The 24,048-nt window shown below is 53.8% G+C and overlaps 9 protein-coding genes across 9 annotated transcripts; 6 read left to right on the top strand and 3 right to left on the bottom strand.

Annotated features, from left to right (window-relative positions):
- Positions 1–1,110: 1,110 nt before the first annotated feature.
- POSPLADRAFT_1043958 (hypothetical protein) lies at positions 1,111–3,739 on the top strand (the record flags this gene model as incomplete). The annotated part of the gene is made up of 13 exons (XM_024478424.1): positions 1,111–1,153; positions 1,232–1,385; positions 1,436–1,512; positions 1,874–2,098; positions 2,156–2,341; positions 2,395–2,485; positions 2,540–2,586; positions 2,650–2,730; positions 2,783–3,057; positions 3,111–3,236; positions 3,296–3,323; positions 3,375–3,490; positions 3,566–3,739. The coding sequence occupies 13 exons, from the start codon at positions 1,111–1,113 to the stop codon at positions 3,737–3,739; spliced, it is 1,623 nt and encodes a 540-aa protein (XP_024343350.1).
- A 309-nt stretch (positions 3,740–4,048) lies between these two features.
- POSPLADRAFT_1043957 (hypothetical protein) lies at positions 4,049–5,227 on the top strand (the record flags this gene model as incomplete). Its single annotated transcript, XM_024478423.1, has 8 exons — positions 4,049–4,132; positions 4,200–4,272; positions 4,330–4,410; positions 4,473–4,596; positions 4,651–4,726; positions 4,777–4,905; positions 4,958–5,007; positions 5,071–5,227. The coding sequence occupies 8 exons, from the start codon at positions 4,049–4,051 to the stop codon at positions 5,225–5,227; spliced, it is 774 nt and encodes a 257-aa protein (XP_024343349.1).
- A 531-nt stretch (positions 5,228–5,758) lies between these two features.
- Positions 5,759–6,950, bottom strand: POSPLADRAFT_1131711 (hypothetical protein; the record flags this gene model as incomplete). Its single annotated transcript, XM_024484121.1, has 4 exons — positions 5,759–5,929; positions 5,988–6,137; positions 6,193–6,235; positions 6,289–6,950. The coding sequence occupies 4 exons, from the start codon at positions 6,948–6,950 to the stop codon at positions 5,759–5,761; spliced, it is 1,026 nt and encodes a 341-aa protein (XP_024343348.1).
- Positions 6,951–7,143: 193 nt separating this feature from the next.
- Positions 7,144–7,666, top strand: POSPLADRAFT_1053188 (hypothetical protein; the record flags this gene model as incomplete). The annotated part of the gene is made up of 3 exons (XM_024480361.1): positions 7,144–7,337; positions 7,396–7,515; positions 7,573–7,666. 3 exons carry the CDS (start codon positions 7,144–7,146, stop codon positions 7,664–7,666), a joined length of 408 nt encoding a protein of 135 aa, XP_024343347.1.
- Positions 7,667–7,850: 184 nt separating this feature from the next.
- Positions 7,851–10,297, top strand: POSPLADRAFT_1178018 (hypothetical protein; the record flags this gene model as incomplete). The annotated part of the gene is made up of 7 exons (XM_024488559.1): positions 7,851–8,035; positions 8,105–8,293; positions 8,901–8,989; positions 9,104–9,539; positions 9,615–9,754; positions 9,808–10,001; positions 10,054–10,297. 7 exons carry the CDS (start codon positions 7,851–7,853, stop codon positions 10,147–10,149), a joined length of 1,329 nt encoding a protein of 442 aa, XP_024343346.1. The 3' UTR covers positions 10,150–10,297.
- A 2,162-nt stretch (positions 10,298–12,459) lies between these two features.
- On the top strand, positions 12,460–14,181 carry POSPLADRAFT_1043954 (hypothetical protein; the record flags this gene model as incomplete). The annotated part of the gene is made up of 7 exons (XM_024478422.1): positions 12,460–12,606; positions 12,730–12,893; positions 12,950–13,330; positions 13,386–13,685; positions 13,737–13,809; positions 13,864–13,980; positions 14,035–14,181. 7 exons carry the CDS (start codon positions 12,460–12,462, stop codon positions 14,179–14,181), a joined length of 1,329 nt encoding a protein of 442 aa, XP_024343345.1.
- A 145-nt stretch (positions 14,182–14,326) lies between these two features.
- Positions 14,327–17,244, bottom strand: POSPLADRAFT_1131094 (hypothetical protein; the record flags this gene model as incomplete). The annotated part of the gene is made up of 8 exons (XM_024484028.1): positions 14,327–14,875; positions 15,175–15,193; positions 15,777–16,375; positions 16,447–16,547; positions 16,713–16,759; positions 16,812–16,908; positions 16,974–17,019; positions 17,191–17,244. 8 exons carry the CDS (start codon positions 17,242–17,244, stop codon positions 14,327–14,329), a joined length of 1,512 nt encoding a protein of 503 aa, XP_024343344.1.
- A 693-nt stretch (positions 17,245–17,937) lies between these two features.
- Positions 17,938–21,303, top strand: POSPLADRAFT_1132743 (hypothetical protein; the record flags this gene model as incomplete). Its single annotated transcript, XM_024484249.1, has 14 exons — positions 17,938–18,156; positions 18,212–18,324; positions 18,388–18,713; positions 18,854–18,945; positions 19,001–19,164; positions 19,207–19,375; positions 19,425–19,502; positions 19,555–19,643; positions 19,692–19,805; positions 19,855–20,119; positions 20,191–20,358; positions 20,428–20,660; positions 20,720–20,938; positions 20,991–21,303. The coding sequence occupies 14 exons, from the start codon at positions 17,938–17,940 to the stop codon at positions 21,301–21,303; spliced, it is 2,562 nt and encodes an 853-aa protein (XP_024343343.1).
- A 2,029-nt stretch (positions 21,304–23,332) lies between these two features.
- Positions 23,333–23,913, bottom strand: POSPLADRAFT_1053183 (hypothetical protein; the record flags this gene model as incomplete). The annotated part of the gene is made up of 2 exons (XM_024480360.1): positions 23,333–23,700; positions 23,760–23,913. The coding sequence occupies 2 exons, from the start codon at positions 23,911–23,913 to the stop codon at positions 23,333–23,335; spliced, it is 522 nt and encodes a 173-aa protein (XP_024343342.1).
- Positions 23,914–24,048: the final 135 nt, after the last annotated feature.

Genomic DNA, 24,048 nt, shown 5'->3' with positions numbered 1-24,048 from the left:
TACTGGGCACCTCACTTTACCGGGACTCGGAAGAACGCGATCAATGGCAGCGCAATTAATATGCACTGTAACTCTGGACTCTACCGTGACCTAGCCCTATATGGCCGCTCTGCGGTTCAGTTGACTTCGCTACAGACTTGCCACCACCTGACAGATGAAAGTAACCTATCGACAAGGAAACCCCTTGCAAGGGCCGTGCTACCGTATCCAGATGCATTTCGGTCCGCTGCCGAGACCTACCGTCCATGCAATTGATAGCCAATGCTCTGGTCCCCGGATTTCACTGAAACCCTAGCTACAATGCTCGACTCAAATTCATTTGATGTCCTAGATGCTATATGATACAATGAACACAAGAGGTTGTAATTGGTACGGTTATAACCTATGGGCGAGAACATAGCCTATTTTGCTGGATCGGCCCACGTCCAACTGTTACTCTTTACTAGTCTCCTGAGAGCAGAGTAGACAATTCCTTCAACCTGCGCAGGCTCCGGACACCACTCTTTATTGACATTTGACGCCGGCCCGAGTCGCGTGGTCAGTGCGCCGGTGTGGGAAATGTACTTATGTAGGCCTCATCGGTGTGTCCAAGCCAATCACTCATCGATTCCGGTCCATCAAGGATGTCCTCTGTTGGCGGCTTTTCTGGCGTCATTCTCACGCTCTTCGTAGAATCATTCCAAGAGCCCTCTGTACACATGACCTTGCATTGGACTCGACCATGCCTTCAGTCCCCTTTGCGCGATGGGAATGCGTTGTGCAACAAGCAGAAATAGGGGAATATTGTAGTCTGCTGCTTGCGACTTTGTCAGGGTAGCATCGATATGTCGATGTCGACGACAAGAGAGATGGGAGGCCATTAGTAACGCGACCGCGCGTCCTTGTTGATCAGGTGACCGCGTTGTATGGGCGTCTCCTGGCGTAACTGATGGCGAATTGTCGGCGAGGATGGCGCAGCGCGTCTCAGGAGGGCCGCCGACTCGACGCTCGCCCTCTTCTGCATACGCTTGGCGCGTGCATATGTAACATTGACAGTATGATCCGCGCACCTGCGACAATTTGACTGAGATTTTGCCACTTCCTCTCACGACCGCCGTCCTCGCAGGGGCCATGACTGGAGTAACAGCCAAGTCGAAGGGACAGCCCGACTATGGTGCGAGGAGCGAAGGAACTCATGACATTGAGCATGCCCACGACTCTGAGGGGGACGTCCCCATCGGAGTCTTGCCAGTTCCACCCATTGACCAGGTGCAAAGAGGGCTCCATAGAGGCCTCTCAGCAAGACAAGTGTCAATGATTGCGATTGGCGGCACCATTGGCACCGGGCTATTCCTGGGTACAGGTCGCTCGCTAGCTCAGGGCGGCCCCGCTAGTATGCTTATATGGTACGTGCTTCTATCTTCATGTAATACTTCTTGCTAACGCGCCGTTTTAGCTATGGCATCGTGGGCGCAATCGTTTACGTGACATTGCTGCTGCTGGGCGAGATGGCGACTCAATACCCCGTTGCTGGTGAGGATATTTCTTTTGCATTTCGGGTTAGCCCCAAGGCCCCGGACCATTGTACCTGCTGCGCCATTACACCCACACAAGTAAGGCAGTCTTTATGACCTATTCGGTGTGATATCGCTGCATGGGCCGTAGCTTCTGCCAACGGGAAGCGGTAGGTTTGCATGATTTGATGCTCGTCAAATAATTTGTCTGACCGTGCGCTCCTGAAACATCTATTGTTTCACGACGGTCTCGTACATCCCGCACACCATCAACTTCGTGAGCCGCATCTCCGTTGATGGTCGGATCTGTGAACTTGTCCCAATCATGCCTTCCAGACATCTTGATGAAGTACACATCCGTTGATACTCGTTACGCACAGGATCCTTCAACGCCTACGCTACGCGGTTTTTCTCACCAGCCTACGGCTTCGCGCTGTCATGGAACTATTGGTTCAACGATGCGGTGTCCGTGGCGTCCGATCTCACGGCGGCGCAGCTAGTCCTTCAGTTTTGGACGACTTGGCATCCCTGGGTCATCAGCCTCGTCTTCTGGGTCTTCCTTGTCGGTGTAAATGCGACGCATGTGAAGGCCTATGGTGAACTTGGTGAGTCCGCTTCAGGATTTTCACGGTGTTGCCGCTGACCGGTGCTGCGCTTGACAGAGTATTGGCTATCGTCGCTGAAGGTGGCCACGGTGATCATTTTCATTATTGTCGGCATCTTGGTCAACGTGGGCGTCAACCGCGAGCATGAATACATCGGCACACGCAACTGGCACATCGAGGGCGCGCCCTTCGTGGGCGGGTTCGGCGGATTCGCTCGCGTCTTCGTCACGGCGAGCTTTGCGTGTATGTATGTCTTGTTCCCAGACACCTCAGATGTGTTAAACCCTGTGAGACAGATGGGGGGACGGAAAGCCTTGGTATCACGGCAGGAGAAACCAAGAATCCTTCGCGTAACATGCCTCGCGTCGTCAAGTTTGTGTTTTGGAGGTAGGCTGCAGCTACGGAAACACCCCGACATACGTCTAATTCACCGTGCTTCAGGATATTGCTTTTCTACGTCCTGAGCATTGCACTCATTGGTCTAAACGGTGCGTGGCTGACGCGGTGAACATCAACGTCATCCCGGGATCAGCGGCTAATTGTAATTTCAGTTCCCTGGGATTACCCTGGATTATCGAATAAATCCACGACAACGTCGCCGTTCACGATTGTATTCAAAGAAGTTGGGTCTAGTGTGTACCCCGTCTTCCTAAAGCCTTCGCCTCCTCACAACGACTGTCACAGATGTCGCCGCCTCCTTCATGAACACTGTAATATTGACTTCGGTGCTCTCCGCCGGTAATCACGCCCTGTTCGCCGGCACCCGCGTGCTGTATGGCCTCTCTGTTACTGCGCCGCGACAGGCACCACTTATTTTCTCCAAATTGACTCCGGGAGGGGTCCCGCTAGCCGCCTTGCTTGCGACTAGCAGCGTGAGTGTACTTTGCTTCGGCTCGAGCTTTATTGGCAGCGGCACGGTGTGGGGCTGGCTCCAGAATATTGTGGGAGTCTCCAACCAGGTCTGTCAAATCGTTGCTGCGTGCCCTCGTGGCCTGATTTTGTTCTTTTCTAGATCGCGTGGTTGTCGATCGGCTTGGCAAGCTGGAGTTTCCGACGCGCATGGATCAAACAAGGTCGGCCACTTGAAGAGATGAAGTTTCGAGCCAGATGGACGTGGCCATGGGGCCCGTACTTTGTCGTAAGCTACTGTCAAGTACATCATGACTCTCGACTTGCTGACCCAACTGTTCGGTCAAGGTTATCTCTGTGGTGTTCCTGATCATAGGTGCGGAGAACTTCCTAAGTCCGTAACCGCTTGCTGATAGGACGCTCGCAGTGCAAGGCTGGTCGTCCGTGATCCCGTCCTTCTCTGCGGTCGACTTCGTCTCGTTTTACGTAGAGATCCCCGTGATGCTGGTGATGTTCGTTGGCTGGATGGTTGTCAGGAGACCGGTGCGGGAGCAATATGATCACGAACCAGAGACCATTGGTTCACCTCTGACCGCCACCACTCCTCTCTTGTCTCAGGCTCGCAAGGAAGGACGGCCACGATGGCACGATATTGTAGATACCACAACTGTGGATCTGACGCGAGACGAATACGAAGAAGACGCGGCGGATAAGGCAGACGATGAGCTGAGGGCAGAAAGACTCAAGGGGCAAGTGGGGTTGCTGTGGAGATTGTACTACTGGGTTGTCTGAACAGGTCGTAGACAAAACATTAACTCGCTGGCTGGATTAGTGTCGCACCGAATGAGCCAAAGTCCTTGTAGCGATTGGATCCAGCAGTGGCACGTGGATTGGACGATCATGCACCCACAAGCGCCTACAACCTACAGGTAGCCCCTGTTCACCGAGCTCGCGCCCACCTCTTAGCCCTGAGCGTTGCCACCGTCAAGGAAACAGGCATGGAGTCCCTTCATCCAGGATCCAAGATCCTCCTATCTTCTGGTACATTATCTTCAAGGCCTCGTAAAGCAGCTAAAATCAACCGCTCGGCCAGGATTTGACATGCCAAGGCTTGGTTTCGGCGTGTACCAAAATTACACGACAACCGAGTCTGTCCGTGAGGCGCTTCTAGTAGGATACCGGCTAGTGCTTCTGCTGGGATGAGGTCGACACGCGCTGAGCGTCCTTACCTAGACATATTGACTCAGCGCAGGCATACCGCAACGAAGCACACGTCGGCGCCGCCTGGAAAGGAAGCGATTTACCGAGAGGGGAAGTATTTTTAAGTGGGCGATTATCAAATAAAAAATACACGGTCTGTCGCTGATATCTGACCATTGAAGCCACTAAATGCATCAACAAGACACATGGCTATGAAAGTACCTTGAAGGGTGTGAATGCCTCGCTCGAACGCTTCGGAATTGGTTCGTTCAATGCATTTTTACATATATGTTTAATCTCTAATGGAGAAACTACTTTGTGGTAGAGTACATTGACTTGTTCCTGATCCACGATCCCATGTCTGGATGTGACCGTCGCCTACAAACATACAAAGCATTGCAAGACGCACAGCGGGCGGGCAAGATCCGGAGCATAGGTGTTTCAAACTAGTAAGAAGCATCAAGCGTTACAGGAAACACATCTTTGTCTGATCCTGAACGAAGTGGTGTGCACCATCTGGAAGAGATTAGGGCGGCAGGCTACACCATGCCCTCAGTGAACCAAATCGAGGTGTGCCATGTTCCTCTCGTAGATGTTGCGCGGAGCGATCATGATTTCCGATATGTCAGCTCCACCCGTTCTGCCAGCAGAAAGCAATAGTCTCCTATTGCTCGGCTCATTCAATTGTAGTGCAAGCATACTGTCCTATCTTGAGGGGCAAGATGGATCATCCAGTCATTCTGGAACTCGCTGAGCGGGCAAGCATTAAGATATCTCCTATCCGCTGCATAAGCTCACTCTGAATTGAAGTATCACAAGGAGGCCGCTCAAATCCTCCTCCGGTGGAGCCTCCAAAAAGGGTGGGCTCAGGCGTTGAAGGATACATCACGCCTGAGTGGGCCGAGCTGACCGTTTGCACGTAGGTTTGTTCCGCTTCCCAAGTCCGCTACACCCGAGCGTATTCGTTCAAATATCCAACTCTACGACTTCAGTCTCGACGACGACGCAATGACGAGGCTCAACGCTCTCGACAAGGGAAAGGAGGGTGCACTGAGCTGGAATCCGGTGGACCATCCGTGAATCGTCGTTACCGTCACAGTGCTTGGCAGGGCCTTTGTTCCGCCGTAATACAACCGCACCGCTGTCGGCCAACTCCCGGGATACGTCTCATGGCCATCCCCCCTTAATACATGAAGTATAGTCAAGTCAAACCTACCACTGACGGTTGCCGTAAGAGAAGTAGAAGATCCATTTTCGATCCTATATGACACCTGCGATCGATCAGCCAGGACAATAGATTAGCGAGCCTACAGAGTCCGTGCCGGCCGAGAGTAATACTTAGACGGTGTCGCCCATCCGGTTTTGCGCGACTCAGGGAAGTCTGGCGGCAATCCGAGGTGCTCCTAACACCGCGCTAACGCCGCAGAGAGCCTCCAATGTTGTTGGTTCCGTAAGTCGACAAACGGCCTCGGATCATTACACATAGTATACTACGAATACAGTATCGTCCGAGGAAGTATCAGGCCACTGCTGGCGAGGAACCGACACACGCCGCAACGGCGACCTGGTCGGTGTCCCCTATTGCGTCAGACTCCGCATGCCCGTCAAGCGTCAATCCTCATCCATGGCGTTCTCGCCTTTCTCTTTCCGCTTCTGAATCCGATCATGCATGGTCTTTTTCGCGCCCTCCTTTGCTGCCTCAAGCTTGCCAGATTTGGCCATTGCCAATAGCAGGGCGTGAATCAAGCCCACATAGTTATGCCTCCTCAGGCTATTCTCAAACTGAGATGATTGTGAGTCGATTAGGCAGTGTGCGGTGCAATGTGCGGATGAGACGTACGGCCCAGCGCTCTCGTTTTGAGTTCTCTGTCGACAGTCTGACAACAAGGTCTGCTGCTTCGGATTGTCTCCCAGCTGCTTGAAGCTCAACGAGATGTGCCTGTAGGCTGGGGATCGGATCATCGTGTAGTGCGAGCAGGCTAAATTCGAGCTGAAATTAGGACCTGTTAGAACCAACCTTGAGAAAGAATGTTGCCGGGACTGACCGCGCCTGTCGGATACGTCCCGATTCGGGCTTCGATGACTTCCCTATAAGAACCATCAATACGCAAGTCTAGCCTTCAGTACCCGCGTTACTGTACCTTGCCTTCGCGACCCATCCTTCTCCGCTTTCTTGATAAGGTCCGTGATTGATCGGGTATTGCTTCAGACCGTCAAATTCATATACGCAGCCCATATTAGGCATATACACAATGAAATGGTATGCATCCTCTGCGGTCTTGGGTAGTCCTAGGCCGTCTAGCGAAATCGCAGAAGGAGGGGAAAGCGTATTGTGTGCTTCCCGCAGCCAGTCCGAGCTGGTAATTGCCATCCCCCGAGTCTGAGGATCCATGCCGTTGGTGAAATTCATGAGGTCACTGAGCTGAGAGCTCATCGGAAGACCAGGTATATTCCCAATCGCGTTCATTACTGCGAGAGTGGCGCACGCGTTGTTCACAACTTGGTGTGCGAAAAACCCAGGGTAATCGGGCTCATACCGTCCGGCAGTAGGTTCTGCAGAAGATCCGACCCATTTAAACAGGAAGACGAACGCATGTAAGGGCTGAAATTCGGAAAGTGAAACCGGATCAAGAGAGTAGAGGTCGTCGACCACAAGCGGTACCCCCAGAGACTTCAGAAGCTCGCTGTGGCAACCGGCGAGCATAAGTAGAAAGAAATTAGGGATCCTGCGACGGACATACGTGAAGACACCCGGGTCAGACTCTGTCAGTTGCCATCCGCCCTGGTCCTCCTCTGCAGACATTGCTTGTTAAAGAAGATATGAGATTTGTGGCCGAGCTCAAGCAGGAGTGCGGACAAGTGCGGCGCGTCCGGCGCTAAATGACGCGTCCGAAACTTTTGGGTCACGTTATCCCTCCATCACGATGTGTTCGGCATCGGCTTTCAATCCAAACAACCTCCGCCACACATCTTGTTCCAGCCAAGCTCCTACCGCCATGTCTCAACCAGAAGATCCGCGAGCTGCTAACAGGGCAAAATTCGAACTAGAGCTCGAGTTCGTGCAGTCTCTGGCAAATCCCTTTTATCTGCATTCTCTTGCTCAGCAAGGCATTCTAAATCAGCCAGTTTTCGTGAATTTCTTGAAGTACCTGTTGTACTGGAAAGAAAAAGATTATGCTCGCTTCATCCTGTTCGTCTTAAGCCACAGGAGATTGTCGCGTGAGTCACTGAATGAACACAACACCTAGATATCCCCATGCACTTCATCACCTGGAGCTGCTCCAGCAAGCGCAGTTCAGACAAGAAATTGGGAAAGATGAATGGAGAGAATACTTGAACCAAAAGCAATTCGACCACTGGCGTACATGGTAAGCGACCGATCGAACAACCGGTCCTTGAGACGATTGCGATCTGAATTCCACTAGGCGAGAACCCCAGAAGACATCCAACGCGCAAAATCCCGAGCCTCAACCGACAGCGGATGGCGATGGTGCTCCCATTCTGAATCCCGCTCAATGAACTATTACACACACGATCTGTGCTCGGAACTCTGTATTGTAGTGATCCTGGAGGCTGTATATAGTAGACATTCCGAACCCTCAGTGCGAAAGTGATCAGCTTGCCATATGGGGGATTTGATGCGCCGGCGAGAACTCGTGATGTGAATAGCCACGCGGAAGCGCCTGCATGTCTCTCCGGTTCAATGACCTACGAAACCGACTCGGATGGCTATACGCTCGTAGACTCTGACTCTCACACTGCACTGGAAAGCAACCATGTTGAGCTCGACGACGACGCTACTACACGCCTTGCATCTCTGGCAGAAAAAAGGCGGCTCTGGTGGCGAAACGCGTTCATCAATGCCGCGTTCATAGCTTCTTGGTACGTGTGCATCTACATAGCAGAGGCGTTCACCCATATGCGGAAATTCCGGCACTATCTCAACGACTCGCACAGGTTCTTGTTTGCCACTGTGCTCTCCGTATACAACAAATGGATGTTCTCTCCGGACCGCTTTGGCTTCCCCTCGCCGCTCTTCGTGACCACACTGCACATGTTTGTTCAGTTCATCCTTGCGGCTCTCCTTCGATTGATTTGGCCGCGACACTTCCGCCCGGAACGCAATCCGACACCTTCGGACTATCTGTGAGTCCATCGGCTTATAGGACATTGTGTGGAAGTTGCCTACATCCCGCCTCGACAACTATACGGCGCGATAGACCCTTCTGCATCACGTATATGTCATCGTTACACCTCAAAACCCGAGCCCGTGGAAGCCAGGCACACCTCGCGTCATAGCCAAAGAGTGCCTGGCTGTCATCATGCATCGGCGAGGAACCCACGAGTGAGAGGCCTACTCGCTGACAGCATGTAGTTGTGTTGAATTCATGTCAAGGCTGCAGGATTACCTGAGCCCCCTGACCGGTCTTCCTAATCCCGGCCAAATTCTTCTGGGGTGCTTACTGAACGGCGCCTAAGGTCTTACAAATCTCAAATACTGTAGACCTACCGGGTAGGAATCTTCAGTCCACTCTTCAGTCGCAGAGGAGCGAGGAAACACCCGAAATCCCGCACTATACATCTTGAGAACCACTATTGCAATGAGTTTGGCTGCCGTTTCACGGCTGACAAATGAGGGACGGGGTAGTACTACGCCTTTCACTGCAATAGGAAACGGCTTCCACGATCATCGTCTTAATTCCTTCCCTATCGTGGTACCGTGTTCATGAACTGAGTGGATGATTTCTCACAGACGCAAGGCCGTTCCAACGGGAATTACGACAGCTTTTGACATCGGACTCTCTAACCTGTCGTTGAAACTTATCACGCTGTCCTTCTATAGTAAGCTCCGTCTTCAATTATTCATTCGTAATGCAATATGCGCCCAGGCCGTGCTTACGTCTCCCTTGCTTGACTGGTTCGTATTTCCTTGCTGACTACTCCTCTGTATTGCAGCCATGTGCAAGTCCTCGTCGCTAATCTTCGTCCTCTTGTTCGCTTTCCTATTCCGGCTGGAAACCTTCTCCCTGCGCCTCGTGGGCGTGATATCCCTGATCTTCGTGGGCGTGGTCCTCATGGTCGCAACGGAGACGCACTTTGTTCTACCCGGGTTTCTACTCGTTATGGCTGGCAGTGCCCTTGGAGGCTTCCGCTGGGCTCTCACACAGCTTCTGCTGCGCAGTAAGAAAATGGGCTTTGACAACCCGGCTGCCACTCTGTACTGGCTCGCGCCTATCATGGGCCTCACTCTCGTCATCACCACATTCATTGTTGACGGCTGGACAAAGATATTCGGTAGCCATCATTTCGTCGGCCAGGAAGCTCTGCGGACGATGTTCTTTCTTATCTCCCCTGGCATCGTTGCATTTTGCATGGTGCTTAGTGAATTCTAGTAAGTCTTCTGCTTTCTCAATTCAATCTGCTACCGAATCATCCCGACGATTCTTATGTGATCATGATCCGGTAGCATCCTACAGCGTGCAGGCGTCGTCCCTATGTCGATTGCCGGTATCGCGAAGGAAGTGACCACAATCACAATATCCGCATGGTTCTTCGGTGACGAGCTGACGCCCCTCAATATCACAGGCGTAGCCATTACTGCTTGCGGTGCGTCTCGAAGGCAGTCAGCGCGAAAATATTCAGAAATTCATGGTCCACAGGTATCGCCCTATACACGTACCACAAGTACCGAAAATCCATGGACGCAACCGTGTCCCTTGACGCGCACGGTAATCCTGTCGTCGATGGTGATACGTCCGATCCCTACGAAAGCCTTCCATTGCGAGAGGGCGCTTCTGACGAGACAAGTCCACTGACACCGGAACCTGATTTTGAAAGTCACGGGCTTGGACTAGTACGTACTCTCTGCACACGGGACGGGAGAACGTGAACTGATGGTCGCGCAGGAGCCTCTGCCGAATGGCCAGGAACTCCTGTTCGATGTCGGAGCCGATGATGAGGTTGATCAGTCCCATCAGCCGCTTAAGGATGTCAGACATTAAAGGCGTAAGGGCGGAGCTGCGACGGCTCAAGTTCGGCGGATCACCGCGTAGGATCGTAAGGGTGCCTTGAATGCGTTGGGGGCATTCAGATGGCAGTATAATGTGTAGGGAGTACGTGAAAGTAAATTATATGTTGTGATGCCTACTCGTCGGTGACTGATCACTAAACGCTGGTGACGCCGGATCTTGGACGACCCCACCACTGCTCCCGCAGCTGCCTGTGCGCGAGACTGCGGGTTCGGTCAGTTACTTACTCATTTCTGTTCGTGCTCAGATAGGAACTTCACCGGTGTTTGTGGACTTCTGCGGTCTGCGGGGATGATTGACCGCACGTGTAGGAGAGAAGGGTGAGTGGATCTACAAAGGCGAGTTTTAGGATGAACTTGCTGCGCCCAGGTATCGATGAGCACAGCGAGCGGCTAGCGCGCACTGTCAGATTGCGAGCATTATATGACGAGTTTTGACTACTACTAGTGTCTAAGCAGATGATCCACGTGCGCCGATCAGCCCGCCGCGGGCGACAAGCAGATACCAGCGATACGTTCATGATCGACTCCGGGCCAATCTACGCAGCACGTCCTGGCGTTCGCTACGGCATTGCGGCCCATCGACGGTCTCCGCCGGCACTCGCGCCTGTGCCCACACCCCAGCAGGCGGCCGCTGTCTATGTGGCGTAGCGTCAAGACGTCAAGCGCGACTGTTTACGGCGAACGCGCGGCCGCGCTGGGTGCACTCGGGCTGTGAGGAACACGGTGCGCGGCGTATTTGCCAAGTGACCCGGCATTGACCGCTACCGGGGCAGCGGACGCTGCGGGATGCCAGCCTGAGCGCCTGCATAGCCGAGGTATTCGGGTCTCGCGAGGGACTGCAGTGGGGAAGTCGTCTTGGGCGTTCATGCAGGGGAAAGACGGTACTGTGAGGTTTACGACTTCATGCTCCACTTCTCTCGCGACGGCGTACGATGACCAGGTCTTTAAACAGTATTTCCAGCTTGATGACCGGGCGCAGTCTACTAGGATGTGTGCCGAGTGCTTTTTTTAACGAGATCGTTCTTCGCGGTGGCGGTGGATGGATCTGCGCAACTAATACACACTTGCCGCTGTTGCGCAGCGGCGGCTGCGCGCTCATTGGCCACGATAGAGTCCACCCCGGCGAATTGAGAAAAGCACCGCACTGCCGCTTGTCTCCCGCAAGGCTCGCATCGCCGCAAACCAAGTCGCAGCTGGGCGGTGATCGAGTGCTGTTCCTCGGCGACGGACATATTCGCCGGCCTCGCACCCATCATGGGCGGCCATTGTGATTGCGGGAACAAGAGATATCTTGCTACAATCAGACATTGCAGTAGCTATCTTAAGCATGGCGTGGAAGAAGGCCTGACGCGGGCGAGCGAGCGAATCTGGGCTCTGGGGTACGAGGACATATTCATTGAGAAGCACATGGTGGTATGGAACTAGCTGCAGAGGAACCTACCGCTTTGGGCGGGTCCTCTATCAATTCAGCGCAAATCAGCCCATGTGTCCGCACATACTTTTTTTTGCAAATGCCACATTGCAAGCGCTTGGACCCTGTTATCAATGAGGGCCGCGATGTCGCAGGGCCGGTGAGCGCTTCGAGCCTTTTCGATGTCAGTCTGGCCCGGCGCTCACGGGCATGCACGAGCCTGTGGCGGACGAGAAGGATGGTACCGACCGGGAGCGGTAGGACGACGTGGGCGGCGTTGGACGGGGCGCTGCCCCCGGCGCGCCTGTGGCCGAAGCATGCCCGAGAATGGATGGATTTGTGCAGTGGGCGCCAATCTGCAGAGGCCTGACAAGCGAATCCCGACGAGTTACGAAGTGCCGACGATACAATCTCGCATGCTGTGTTCCTTACGACGAAAGCGGCCGCGAGAGCTGGTCATCTAGACGGAGCCGTGCATACGCGATTGTCGATGGGCTGCGTATGATCACTGATGCCGCTGGCTGATGCGACATCACACCCCGATGAGAAAGGGGCGAATCCGCTGCTTGTATACAGACCAAATATAACTGTGTGGACGGGCCAGCCAGAGCTTGCTTGCGGTTCACCAGGGCCACCTAAAACGAGAGCTTACCGGAGCCTGGGGCTGGGAATCGAGATGCCTGTTTCACTCTAGCTGAGAACGTCGGTCGCCATCGCTGGGCCACATGAAACTCTACAGACTTTATCAGGGGTGGGTAAATACACGACGGCCGAGCAGCAAGCGGGCTCGACGAACACTGAAGATGGTGATTGTCGAGGAGGGGGATTGTGAGGCAGACGACGGAGGAGTGCGACGGTGGGTGCGGCGCGATGCCGGCGGGCGAGGACCGCGGCAGGGCGCTGAGAGATCACCGCGCGCGGGGCAAGCCGAGCCGGCCGGTGCCGGAAAAGGAAGGAAGGGAAATCATAACTAATTCCGACGGGAAGTTGCCAGTGGATGAGGGAGCCGTCGATCTTGTCTGTCTGTCTCTGGGCGCGTCATCAGTTCTGATGACAACCCAGAACTATTTGTTTTCGACTCACGCCGTATTCCATGCCGAGCGCACGTTAGCGCTCGGATGCTGATGCGAGGTCCTCCAGGTTAACACAGTCCCACTACAAATATTCGTGCAATGCGACATCCCCACACGCCTTCTCCCATCCCATCCGCTCTCCATGGACGATATTCAGATTGTTTTCGAGGCACCACAGGCTGGCCAGCCCAAGAAGAAACGTGCTCGTCTCGTCACCTCCTGTGATCACTGGTATGCGCCACAGCCACCGTTCCGTTCGGAGGCCCCCTAATTCGCCCTCCTTGCAGTCGACTGAAGAAGATTAAGTGTGTGCAGTCTCGGAACTCGAGCAAATGCGAAGCATGCACTACCTCAAGGGTGCCTTGTCGCTTCCGCGACCGAGAACAGTATTTCGCCGAGCGGGGACGCCTCGTGTCCCGCAACTCTCCAACGTCTTCCGACCAGGATGTTTCTGCGACTGAGATCAATGCTCAGATACCCCTCTCAGTCACGAACCCTCAAAACACTCGTCTCAGTCATTCACCACCGCTTGATACGGTGGATTCCTCCGCAGCACTGCATCGCCATTCCAACACCCTTGCGCAATCGTGGTCCTCCACGCAGCAGGTCTACCAGCAGCCGAGCTATGTACAGGCACCCATACCCCCCTCACCCCCGCAGAACTCGTGGTATGTCGCTCCTTCCTTCTCTCCGGGGTCACTTGCTTATTCTCCGACGTCGCAGGCACGCGTCATATCCCGTGCCACAGCCGTCGGTGTCGCCCGCCAGTTCTCTCAGCGACAGTTTCTCCTACGGCGCTACCTCGGAACGCCATACTACAACCCAGTCATCTATCCTGCCGCTACTCGACCCGCAGTGGCCAGACCGCCCGAATCCCACCCTCATGATGCACTTCATTCAGACATATTTCGACCGTTATGGCGCCTCGTTCCCCTGCTTAGCCTATGACGAGACCATCCGACAGTTCCTTGATCAGTCACTATCGCCACTAATTGGGGCCAGCATCGCAGCGCTCGCAGTCTGGTCAGTAACTTTTCGCATCTCAGCGTTCCCCGGTGTTCACACGCCGGATAGGTACTCTGACCTTCCTGAGGTTCTTACCCGTGGAGCAGCAGAAGTCTCGGCCGTGTATTGTTCCCTCGCCGAGGTTAGTCTGGCGTATTTGACAGGTGTCATAGTCACTGAATCAGGAGGTTGGCAGAGGTTGGTCGCGCGCGGGCCCCAGGCGTACTCGGTCGAAGCTGTGCATGGACTTATTCTACTTGCATGGGCGGAGTACAAGCGGGCGCACATGCCTGACTTCTGCTCCCATGTCAAAGTACGTCCTTAAGTAAGGCGCTACACACGAGCTCATTAAACCTTTCTCGTGCAGAAAGCAAAGTACATAGCGGAACGTGTGGGTCTGACAAACGGTTCGCTTATCCAGTCCGCCGTAAGCGAGTATGAGCGCAACATACTGCAATCTACGTGGACAATCCTGCGCCAGCTCATTTCTACAGTGGACGGCTGGGCGGCATAGATAACAGTCGATCCCACTCCATTGTTGCGACATACCCAGCATTGTTGTATGACTAGGGAATAGACTGCTTTATTGTCGCATTGCATGTGTCCGAACATTACTCTTAGTCGGAGCCGCCCCCGATCTGTCGGAAAGCAGGCGCAGATCAGCCAGGCAACATCACAAAGCTGTCATAGTAGAGTGTGGTGCTCGGTTTGGCGCGCAACGGGTGAGCACTCTTCCACGCCAAGCAGTATTCCAGGAATGAAGTGAGCGTCCGCAGGCGCTGTCGTGCACATCTTGCCTCCGCCGGTGCCCATTCTGGCCAAAAGGCACGGAACTGGCGCCAGCCCATGGCGTTCATTACGGCACGCGCGGGCACTCCAGGACCCGCTGGAGCCTGGCAGCCTGAATCTTCGCGGTCGATGTCGGGCTGCGCAGCGGTGGATGCCTCCGCCGCCGTTCCCACCTCCAGGCTGGCCCCGGGACGCGCCCCGTCAGCGAGGGACGCGCTCGGGAGCTCACACGCCAAGCGAGCCCTCCCGAATTCCGAATGGCTGGCTTCTCGGGCAAATTCGCTGACGGCTGTCTTCTGTCTTCGCGGGGTTGGTCGCTGGAAGGCGCCTGCGAGGCTTTGCGCGGTCAATCGACCGCGCCGGGCGTTGGGGGTGGCAGCGAGTGCGACAGCGCCCGCGAGGCGGCCTCCGGTTCTGCCCTGGCAGGGGTATTGCGTCGGGGTCGATGTCGTCGCCGAGGAAGCAGGTGCCCGCGGGTGCACCCGTCAGCATGCGGGGTGCTGCCGCTGTGAGAAGGCTGGCGGCTTCCCACATCTGCAGGACTCTGGCTTTGAATGGGCTTGGCGTTTTTGCACGCAACAGGATCGTCATATTGCAACGCGTGCAGGGAAGCTGCTGCAGTGGGCTCGCTTGGTGCCGCACAGCCACCCCAGGTGCTAGATTACGGGCCCGTGTGGCAGATGAGGTGCCTGATCAAACGTTCATTTTGACTGCATACGGCGCGTGCTGCATACGTCCTGTACAAGGAATCGGCAGCAATCATGCACTAATTGCGAATGCCAAGCCTGTCTGCGAAGTCTGTCTGCGAAGGAGTGCCAGCGGCCGGCAACCAGATCTAGTCAGCAGATGGGCCAGTCGAGATGCAGCACGCAAATCTGCGCACGGACGTGGGGAAATCTGAGGTCAGAAGAAGCCATATGCATCTCGGATTCGCCAAAATGGCTCGCCTGCTCGACGTGCTCCCGCGAAGTGGGCTGCAGGCCAGAAGGAGGTAATGTACAGGGATTCATTTCCGAACTGGTCACGTCTCCCGCGGGAGGAAAGGTCCTCGAATACAGATGCTGCAATCGCCAGCGCGCATGCCATATCACTACAATCAGCCGCCAAACACGTAAGGACACTAGTACTACACGACGTATATTACAGCAACCGAGATTAATATATTCACTGATATACTGATGGTGGCAACGAGGTGATTCGGATGGCGCATGCGTTCAGTATCTGTCCATGCTGTGGGACCGATGGTGATGATGATGATGATGTCGAGGTTGACGGGATATGATCGTTGATCCAGCCCTGCCGCCAGACTGGCCGGCGTACGTATTGTACCCTGGCACAGGCATTATTGATGCGTATCCAGGGCCGTAGACTCCCGGTGGTGCCGGTGCGACGCCTCCGCGATTTTGATTAACGGCGTACTGGCCTGCTGAGTACGTGGGCGGCGCAGCTGGGTATACGGTGCCCACCGGGCCTGCTGGATATACTGCGCTCACTGTGTTCGCTGAATAAGGGACAGGGACACCTGTTGGCAGGATGCCTCCTGGGTACGTTCCAACAGTGGTGCCCGCGCCGTAAGCTGATCCTAGTACGCCCGGTGCGCCCATATAGGTTCCTGGATTCCCTGGCACAACACCTATGCCGCCCATCCCAGGTTGTACGTATGCACCTTGAGTGACAGGCAGCGGCGTGGTGCTGCGCGCCATGGACATCGTGCCCGCCCACGGTGAAGCAGGCGGCGCATAGCCCGTGGCACCCATGCCGTATGAGGCGCCTGGGACGGTGGACAGACCGACCGAGTAGGACGAGCGACGACGTAAGGCACGCGGTCGTGTCGCGTAGTCGTCATTGTAGCTATCATACGAGGGCGCGCGGCCATAATTGCTCATTTCAGCGTTGGAGTAGCCGTCAACGCCCATGATCTGACGGGTTGACAGACGGGTATTAGTCAGTGTGCGCATCGGGGCGCGATAGCAGGCTGTCGCAGACGCACCCTCGTTGCGATACGCGAGGCTGTTGCTGCGGCTGTCTCGCAGGCACCCCTGAGGCCCAGATTGTCTAGCGACCGGCCCGAGTAATGCCATAGATGTGTTGCTGTACGATATGAGGATAAGTACGACGCAATAGATGAGGCTTATGTGAGCCAGTCCACCTTCTCCAATAGCTATTCCGATCATGGCTTCCCTCTCTCTTTCGCGATTACCTCCGAGTGGTTCAAAAAAAGGATGGTGATGCTTCCATATGCGATATGCTTCATACCCTGCTGCGCTACCAATATCGGGGGGGAGCGTCTTAGCCAACATGACCTATCATCTTGATTAGGCAAGATATGCAGGAGCTGAAAGGTGAATATCGCACCTGTCCACCGTAAATGCGACGGTGCCAATGTCTTGCTTCATGATATCCAGAGCCCACTGCAACTGCCATGCGGCCCACAATGGATTGATAGAAAGTGCTATGTGAGTGGACAATATCATTTAGAGATGGGGCTCAAAACCGGCGAACGGGATGAACGCTCACGGATCATCATGAACAGCATGTGCACGGAAATAGTCCAGTCCGCTCCCTGCATCGCAAATGTGAGCATTTCAACGGCACATAGACGTCATGTGCTGACCATGTGTACTTACAGTGTGACTGCGGCTCAAAATGTGGTGTCGGAGGACGTGTAAATTGGAACTGGCAGACAGTGAACTCCTTGGCTCGGTATCCGGATTCCGGACTGAATCAGACCTACCTGTGGAGTTCCCCACATCCTGGGGGAGGTCGATTGATAGTATGTGTACGCCATCTCGTGTATAGCAGATCAAAAGTATAGGGTCAGTCGATATACACTTTGTCCTTGAAGTAGAGGAGAGCGGTTTTAGTGCTATCTGATCTTGATCTGAGTGAATACCACCCTATATACTTTGAGGTGTTCGACGTCATGCACGAGCCAGCTGACAAGGCGGTGAGATGCTCCGTTCCAGAGTTTCCTCAGTACCGGAGCTTAGCATTTGATAGCTTAGTCTGTTTGTGGTCTGAGCCAAAATGCTTGTAATACGCCTTGGCAGTCGGAGTCTCAGATTACAATTGAAGTGAACAATGGTAGGGCATCAATTATTTGACTCCCCAGCTGAGAAGGCAGCGCATAGCAAGAAATATTCTGTCTGCACCATTCTGCAGAATTCTAACAGCGAAAATAGCCTAGCAAGACTTGCAGCTCAGCGATCAAATTCAGACGCGCCCGATCCGGATATCACGTGCGTTTGGCGCTCGTATGGCTCTCAACCAACCGCGTCTGGGGTCAGCTCATCTCTCTGGGTCTCAAGTACTGCTATCCGCGAAAAGCTCTTGGATCCAGGATCATGGAACTGCACTGAACCTAAGTCAAGAAAACAATATTTGGCAGAATTCTACGTCGGGTCTATCACCTGGACGTCAGGTAGAGCCTGAGCATGTCTGCTGGTTCGTCTGCTGCGATTTGCATTGCGGGACGCGTCTCATGGCTCATCAGCACTCAGAATACGCAGTGTTTTCGATCCCAGACTTTGATCCTAATGAGTACGCTAACGCCGTCCTCGCTGGGGAGCCATATCCCCCGCAAGGGAAGTCCAAGCCTGCACGAAACACCAGCTTCGAACCCGCTGTCGAGGACGTGTCCGTGGCGATCTCAAAGCTAAACTACAGCATTGAGGATGTAGACAAGCAACTCAAGAATGTGGTTAGTCCCTCCTCTGTCATGACGCTTCCTGAAAACCAAAGGCGACTCTCTGTAGGTCACTGCGCATCACGAAGAATTGTTGGTTCAGGCGGCGGGTGTTACTGAACTAGAGGGATCCTTGTCATCAGTACGGAATGGACTTAACGAGCTCGACTCATATCTCGAAAAGTGAGCACACACCCATGGACCGTGAGACGTCTGGCATTCAACGTACGCCCGATATTCTGGCAGGCTTCGCGCGAAGATCAGGATGCCGTACCAATCCCTGCAGACTAATGTCACTAAACTGGAGCAAATACACCAGGCGTTAGATATCCTCCGCCGCATGTCGCGCTTTGTGATCCTCACCCGCAGGCTGGAAGTCCAGCTTACAGAAATGGACAAGAGTGAAAGCGCCGAGATAGACACTGGGAAGACATCCAAGGAGGTCAGCGGATCCTCCAGTGCTTCCGACGCCAATCGCTCCGGTACGCCGGCTTTGGCTGACATCGAGGATGAGAAAGAACGGACCATCGCGAAAGCTGCTCTGACTGTAGCTGAACTGAGTGAGATATCCCGTCCAAAAATGTGATCCCAGGACTGATGTGGCGCTTGTAACTTTCCATTCCAGCCGCACTGCTGGACGATTCTCAATCGGAGTCGTCTCAAGATGTCAGCGATACGCCTGAGAAGAAAGTGCCCCTCAGTTCCATCAGAGTTGTTGCTGCCCACCTCCCCTATGTTGACTCCGCACGAGCACGCATAACATCCGACATGGAGGCCATGATCATGACAGGTCTAGGCGATCTAGTCCGTATTGGTTTAATATGTCGTGTGAAGGGATTCTGATGACAGCTCCGTGCAGAACCAATCTCTCCTCGCGTCATCCCTGCAGACCGCCCACAATCTGCGTGTTCTCCCTGCACTCGTGCAAGACCTGGTCACGGACTTAGCAGAGGCGGTCGATGGCCGGATTCGCTATGCGTTTGATTTATCCCGCATTTCCAAAGAGGTGCTTACCAAAGGCACGTTACTCCGGGCACCCATTAGTATTATAAGCATTCGACTAAGTGCCACGAATATTTCGGACATCACAGAAGGGAATGCGGCGTCCCATGGGCTGATGTACAAGTCACGCGTACGAACAGAACCAACAAATGTCACTGCGCCACAGTATACTGCAGTGTTGTGGAGTAGTCTTGAGGGCCTCATCGAGGAAATGACAAGCTGTTGTGTCAAAGTTTGTCCCAATCCTACTGTACCCTGGTTCTATATTGATCATGATAAAGGTGTATGCTTTGGAGAACGTGTTGAAGCTCAAACGTGATGCCATGACACAAGTCGTTTTTCTTGACGAAGCGATGAAGGTGAGCAAACGACCTGTTCTGCTCTGTGTGGCCGGCTATATTCGACTCTCAGATTCTCGAGAATAAGCCTAGTTCCATATTCTGGTCCTCTTTAGGCCGTTCATTGGAGAAACATGCACGAGACTCTGCTAAAGGTGAGTGGTATCATTACCGGTTCTTGAACCATGCCTCAGTGTGTGTAGGCTCGAGTTTTATCCAGCAAACTCTGAGCTCAGGCTATCCGCGATTGCTCCGCCTCTTTCACTCGTTCTTTGCCAAGATCGCTGTGCAAACAGACACTGTATACACCCAGACACAGCAGAGGTAACTATCCTCCGTACTTTAGATGCCTTCGTAATCTAAGACATCACAGTCCAGAGACCGTTATCGTACTGCGCGCTGTGTCGAACTTTGAATCCCTCTATCTCTCGCGCTCGTCGAGTAGGCTCAACGAAGTGGTCGGACAGGCCTTCTCCAACGGGTCTCGTTCGCCGCCGGGGATGTCCGAAGGCGTCAATATCGCGCGCACTGTGGCCAACGAGCTAGACTCTGCTAAATTCGACCCTCTTTTGGTACGATCTGTTGCGCAGCATGTTGCAACGGCTCTCGACATGTTACTATCCAGGGCCGACGGTATGGTACGTCTCTCCTTGGACACAAACAGCGAGATTTCCGGAGGCAGTAGTTGACTATTTCTGCTATCTACTAGGCTGTACGCGAGAGATCGGCGACGCTGCTCGTGGGGCCGACAGCCACTCCGTCGCAAGTTTTGAACGCCCAGCTCGCCACGTGTCTGTATCATTGCTTTTCCCGCCTGGAGAAGCTCCAGGAGGAGTACCCGGAGGGCGTGCTCTCCTATATCCGCCCGAGCATTCAGGTGAATGCACAGGTCCACAGCTGTCAACGGGCCGCTGACATCCACGTTGCTGACTGTACACCTGCTCAGAACCTCAAACGCAGCTTTGAGCGCATCATCGACCCGCTTCTCGCAGCAATCCGGCGCGAACTGGGCGCGATCATTGCGAAACTGCATCACCTTGATTTCAGCGACACGCTCGATCCGCTGTCGGCTATGGGCGGCGGTCCAAGTTTATACATGAAGGATCTCGTGGAAAAAATGACCTTTGTGAAGGCCGAAATTCTGAACCAGTTCAATGTGCCGGACCTCAGTCGGCATTGGTGAGTGCCGGCGGATCTTATTGCCATCCCGCTGAATATGAAACTAAGGGTCTGCTTAGGGTTGTCTCAATCGTGAAATACGTGATCAAGACCTTTGTACTGCATGCGTCGATTGCAAAGCCGCTCGGCGAGAGCGGGAAGCTGCAGCTCACAAGTGACATGACTGAGCTGGAATTCGTCCTGAGCGCCTTCATGACCGATAAGTCGCAGCAACAGAATAAACGGGGGACCGATTGGGAGAGCGTGGGCGACGACTACCGCGCGCTTCGTGCAATGCGGTATGTATGCGCGGCTGTTTCAAAACCATTTCTCACACAATGTGTACGGCAGCCAATTGCTATTCTTGGAAGACACGATGCTGGCTTCCCCGCCGCACACGGCGGGTCTCCCGCCACTCCTCGTGCTACACCACATCCTTGTGCGTTCACCTATTCCCTTACCGCACACTCTGCACGGTTGGGCGGAGGCAGAGTATGTACGCTGGGTCAATGAGCACTCAGAGGAGGAGGCGTGGACCCTGGTAGATGGCGATCTGACACATTGGGAGAAAATATCCGAGGCTGAAGGGAAGGACTCTGCGGAAGCGAGGGAGTACATCCACTTAGCGCGGAAAGTGTTGGCGAATGCGAGGACGAGTACTTAGGGGGCTCTCTCTTGTTGATCGTTGGTGCGCCCTTTTGGTTCTACGTTTCCTCGCTGTTGATGGACCCCACAGCTACTTTAGAAACCGAATAATCATTTTATGCTGTGATTTTTGGCCCCACGGTTGCTTATACGACCAGGAGCCTCCACCGTTGTCAGCGACCGTGTCCCACACTGACCCATGATTAGGTCTTCGAGGAAATGCAAAGGGGATCCTGTATTCTCAATGCGTGCATGGGCACGTGTCAACAAAACATGAGAAGTGTATGTCCTGCAATTGCATCGTGAGGTAAGGTGCCTCAGGGCTGATGAGTGGAAATACACCACCATACTGGCACGTCACCCGAAGGGTACCTCAAACCCCCCACGACCTCGAACTTAGATGTCTCTGCGATAAAGAACAAACGGCAATGTCCGTACACCTGAAGCCCACATCAGCAGTCCGAGCGAACTAGCGATCCCGTTGGTTGATCGGCACGCAGGCACTGTGCTAGTCGTTTTGAGGTCATCTTGACCTTACCTCACGGCAGCGTTATGTCGGGGCGGCGCCACAAGCTGCGCAAAGTCGTTCCAATCAAGCGCGCTGGTGACTCAATAGCGATCCCCGATACGGCGCTGATTCCTACATGCCGAATCGCGAGACCATCGTAATTCATATTTTGGTAAATGTGTCGAGAATGCGGACATAAAACGGCGCTAACGATGTGTGTTCACAGGCTGGAAACAGTCACACTGGATACGGACAGGAGGAATTTCAATCAAGTCACCTTAGCTTGTCGCGAGACTTGTAAAGCATGTGATCGCACAACTTTGAGACTGCTGCGTGTTCTCAAAGATGCACCTTGACTTTGGAGGTCTCAGGAGCTTGTCCACTGCAAGGCTGTCAGTACGTTGACCAAGCAGGGGTAATGCAGCATGCGGCTGACTGTATGAATGTGAGTGAGTAGACAGACGCAGGCCGGACAAACAGACCCAGTGTCATGGCTAGGCTTGCCTGAAGAGGTGTTGAACTTGCGCCCTGACGCATTTGTGACGGCTGGTGTGTGGCTATATTTTTCGCATTGGTAGATCACCTCGTTTCGTCGAGACGTTGGTTTCGCTTTACGTGTCCGAAGCTGGCAATACGATCCTCTTGCGTACAACCTGACTACCCTTCCGAGCTCGTTAAGCTTAAAGCAAGCCCACATGCCAAAGGAATACGCGTATGGGTCACTCAACATACTGCTCGTCGCCGCCGACGGCTTTGCGGTAGTTTGCAGATGGTCGATAAGTGTTCATGCGTCCTCTAATAGATTCTGGTACAACATGAGCATCCACACTCGGCTTGTCGCGACTGACAGTGCGTGACATTCGTTCGCAATCCCGCTAACTTCATCGACACTACGGGTAGTCATCGCATCATCATCGAAGTCGAAGGCCCCAGTGTGCACGTGCCACCAGTCCGAGTCGTCAGTCGCATGTCGTCTCTGCTGTGAAGGTCTACGGTATGTTTGTAGGATAGCTGTATACACGTGCTTCCGGGCTGGTTAACGCATGGGACGCACCATCTATGCGTACACATAATGTATACATTCTGCGTTTACGTATCCTCTATTATTGTGGCTCTGCTCCGGGCCTTGACTGCAATTTCATGATTGTGTAATGGGTCTTGTCAGTGTGCCCCAATTGTGTGAGCCAAGTCCCCTTCATATATCACACCTTCTGGGAGACAATGTTTGAGCACAAAGGTGCAATATTCCGAATATTCCGCACTATAAATGATACTCAAATTAACAGGATACTAGTAGTATGGCGCAATCCTAATCAAAAGGATACCGACGTAAGGGTCCAAACAGCGTCTGTGAACCTGTCAGGAGTCAAGGATATACATAGTTCAGATATCGAGAGATGTTCGGGTATCGAGGTAACTGTCACAAGAAGCGGCATAACAATATGTGTCGGTACTGCTCTCGTCTCGACATTGCAGTCCGAAATACTTCAGGACACGCTCGTTCCTGGTGATGCTGCGCTGGTAAGCACACCAACGCGTGTTACTTGAGGAATGGAGAACGATCTTGAACCCGTAAGACGCGGCGTTCCACGAGGCTAGGGAACCGCCATGCCCACCATGCGTTCGTATACTTCATGCATAGATCACCACGATGCATGATCACCACCTCGTGCATCGTGTCAACCCACTCTTTGTCCAAAAGCGCCACAATCTCGTCCCACACATCGCTGACCAGCTGCCGCCCGTTGTGCAGCCATATCTCCGGTGTCAGCCGCCGTAAATGCACATGCTTGACTTGAGACAGGATCGCAGGCACCCACGGCATCAGGTAGTCCTGCAGATCCGCTATAACAAGGTGCAGCGAGCGCAGTTCCTCATTACGCGACAAGTCGATGTGTCTATTCAAGCCTATGGGAAATGATACGTTTAGCTTATGAACATCGCTGGAGGGAAAGGGTCACACGTACACTTTGTCATCGCCGGATCCTTGTCAAATCGGCATCCAATACGAAGATTCCGTAGCCCGGGGCCAAGCTTGGTCAGGAATATGCCCACCAGCTGTGCGTCCGCGAGCATGACACGTTGAAACGCCACCGACCGCAGTGTGGGCGGGATAGGCATCCTGAGAAGCCACGAACAGAATTTCACTGGGTCCGCAAACCAGAGAAACTCAACAATAGACAGCTGCAGCTTCGGTGGGTCGGCTATCATGCGGTCGATATGCAATTTGTCGGCGACCGACCAGGTTATCAGGTC

Source organism: Postia placenta (genome assembly GCF_002117355.1).
Source record: "Postia placenta MAD-698-R-SB12 unplaced genomic scaffold POSPLAscaffold_2, whole genome shotgun sequence".
NCBI classification, from domain to species: Eukaryota; Fungi; Basidiomycota; class Agaricomycetes; order Polyporales; family Adustoporiaceae; genus Rhodonia; species Rhodonia placenta.
The sequence above is the reverse complement of the archived record's forward strand: the minus strand, read 5'-3'. Positions and strand labels throughout refer to the sequence as shown.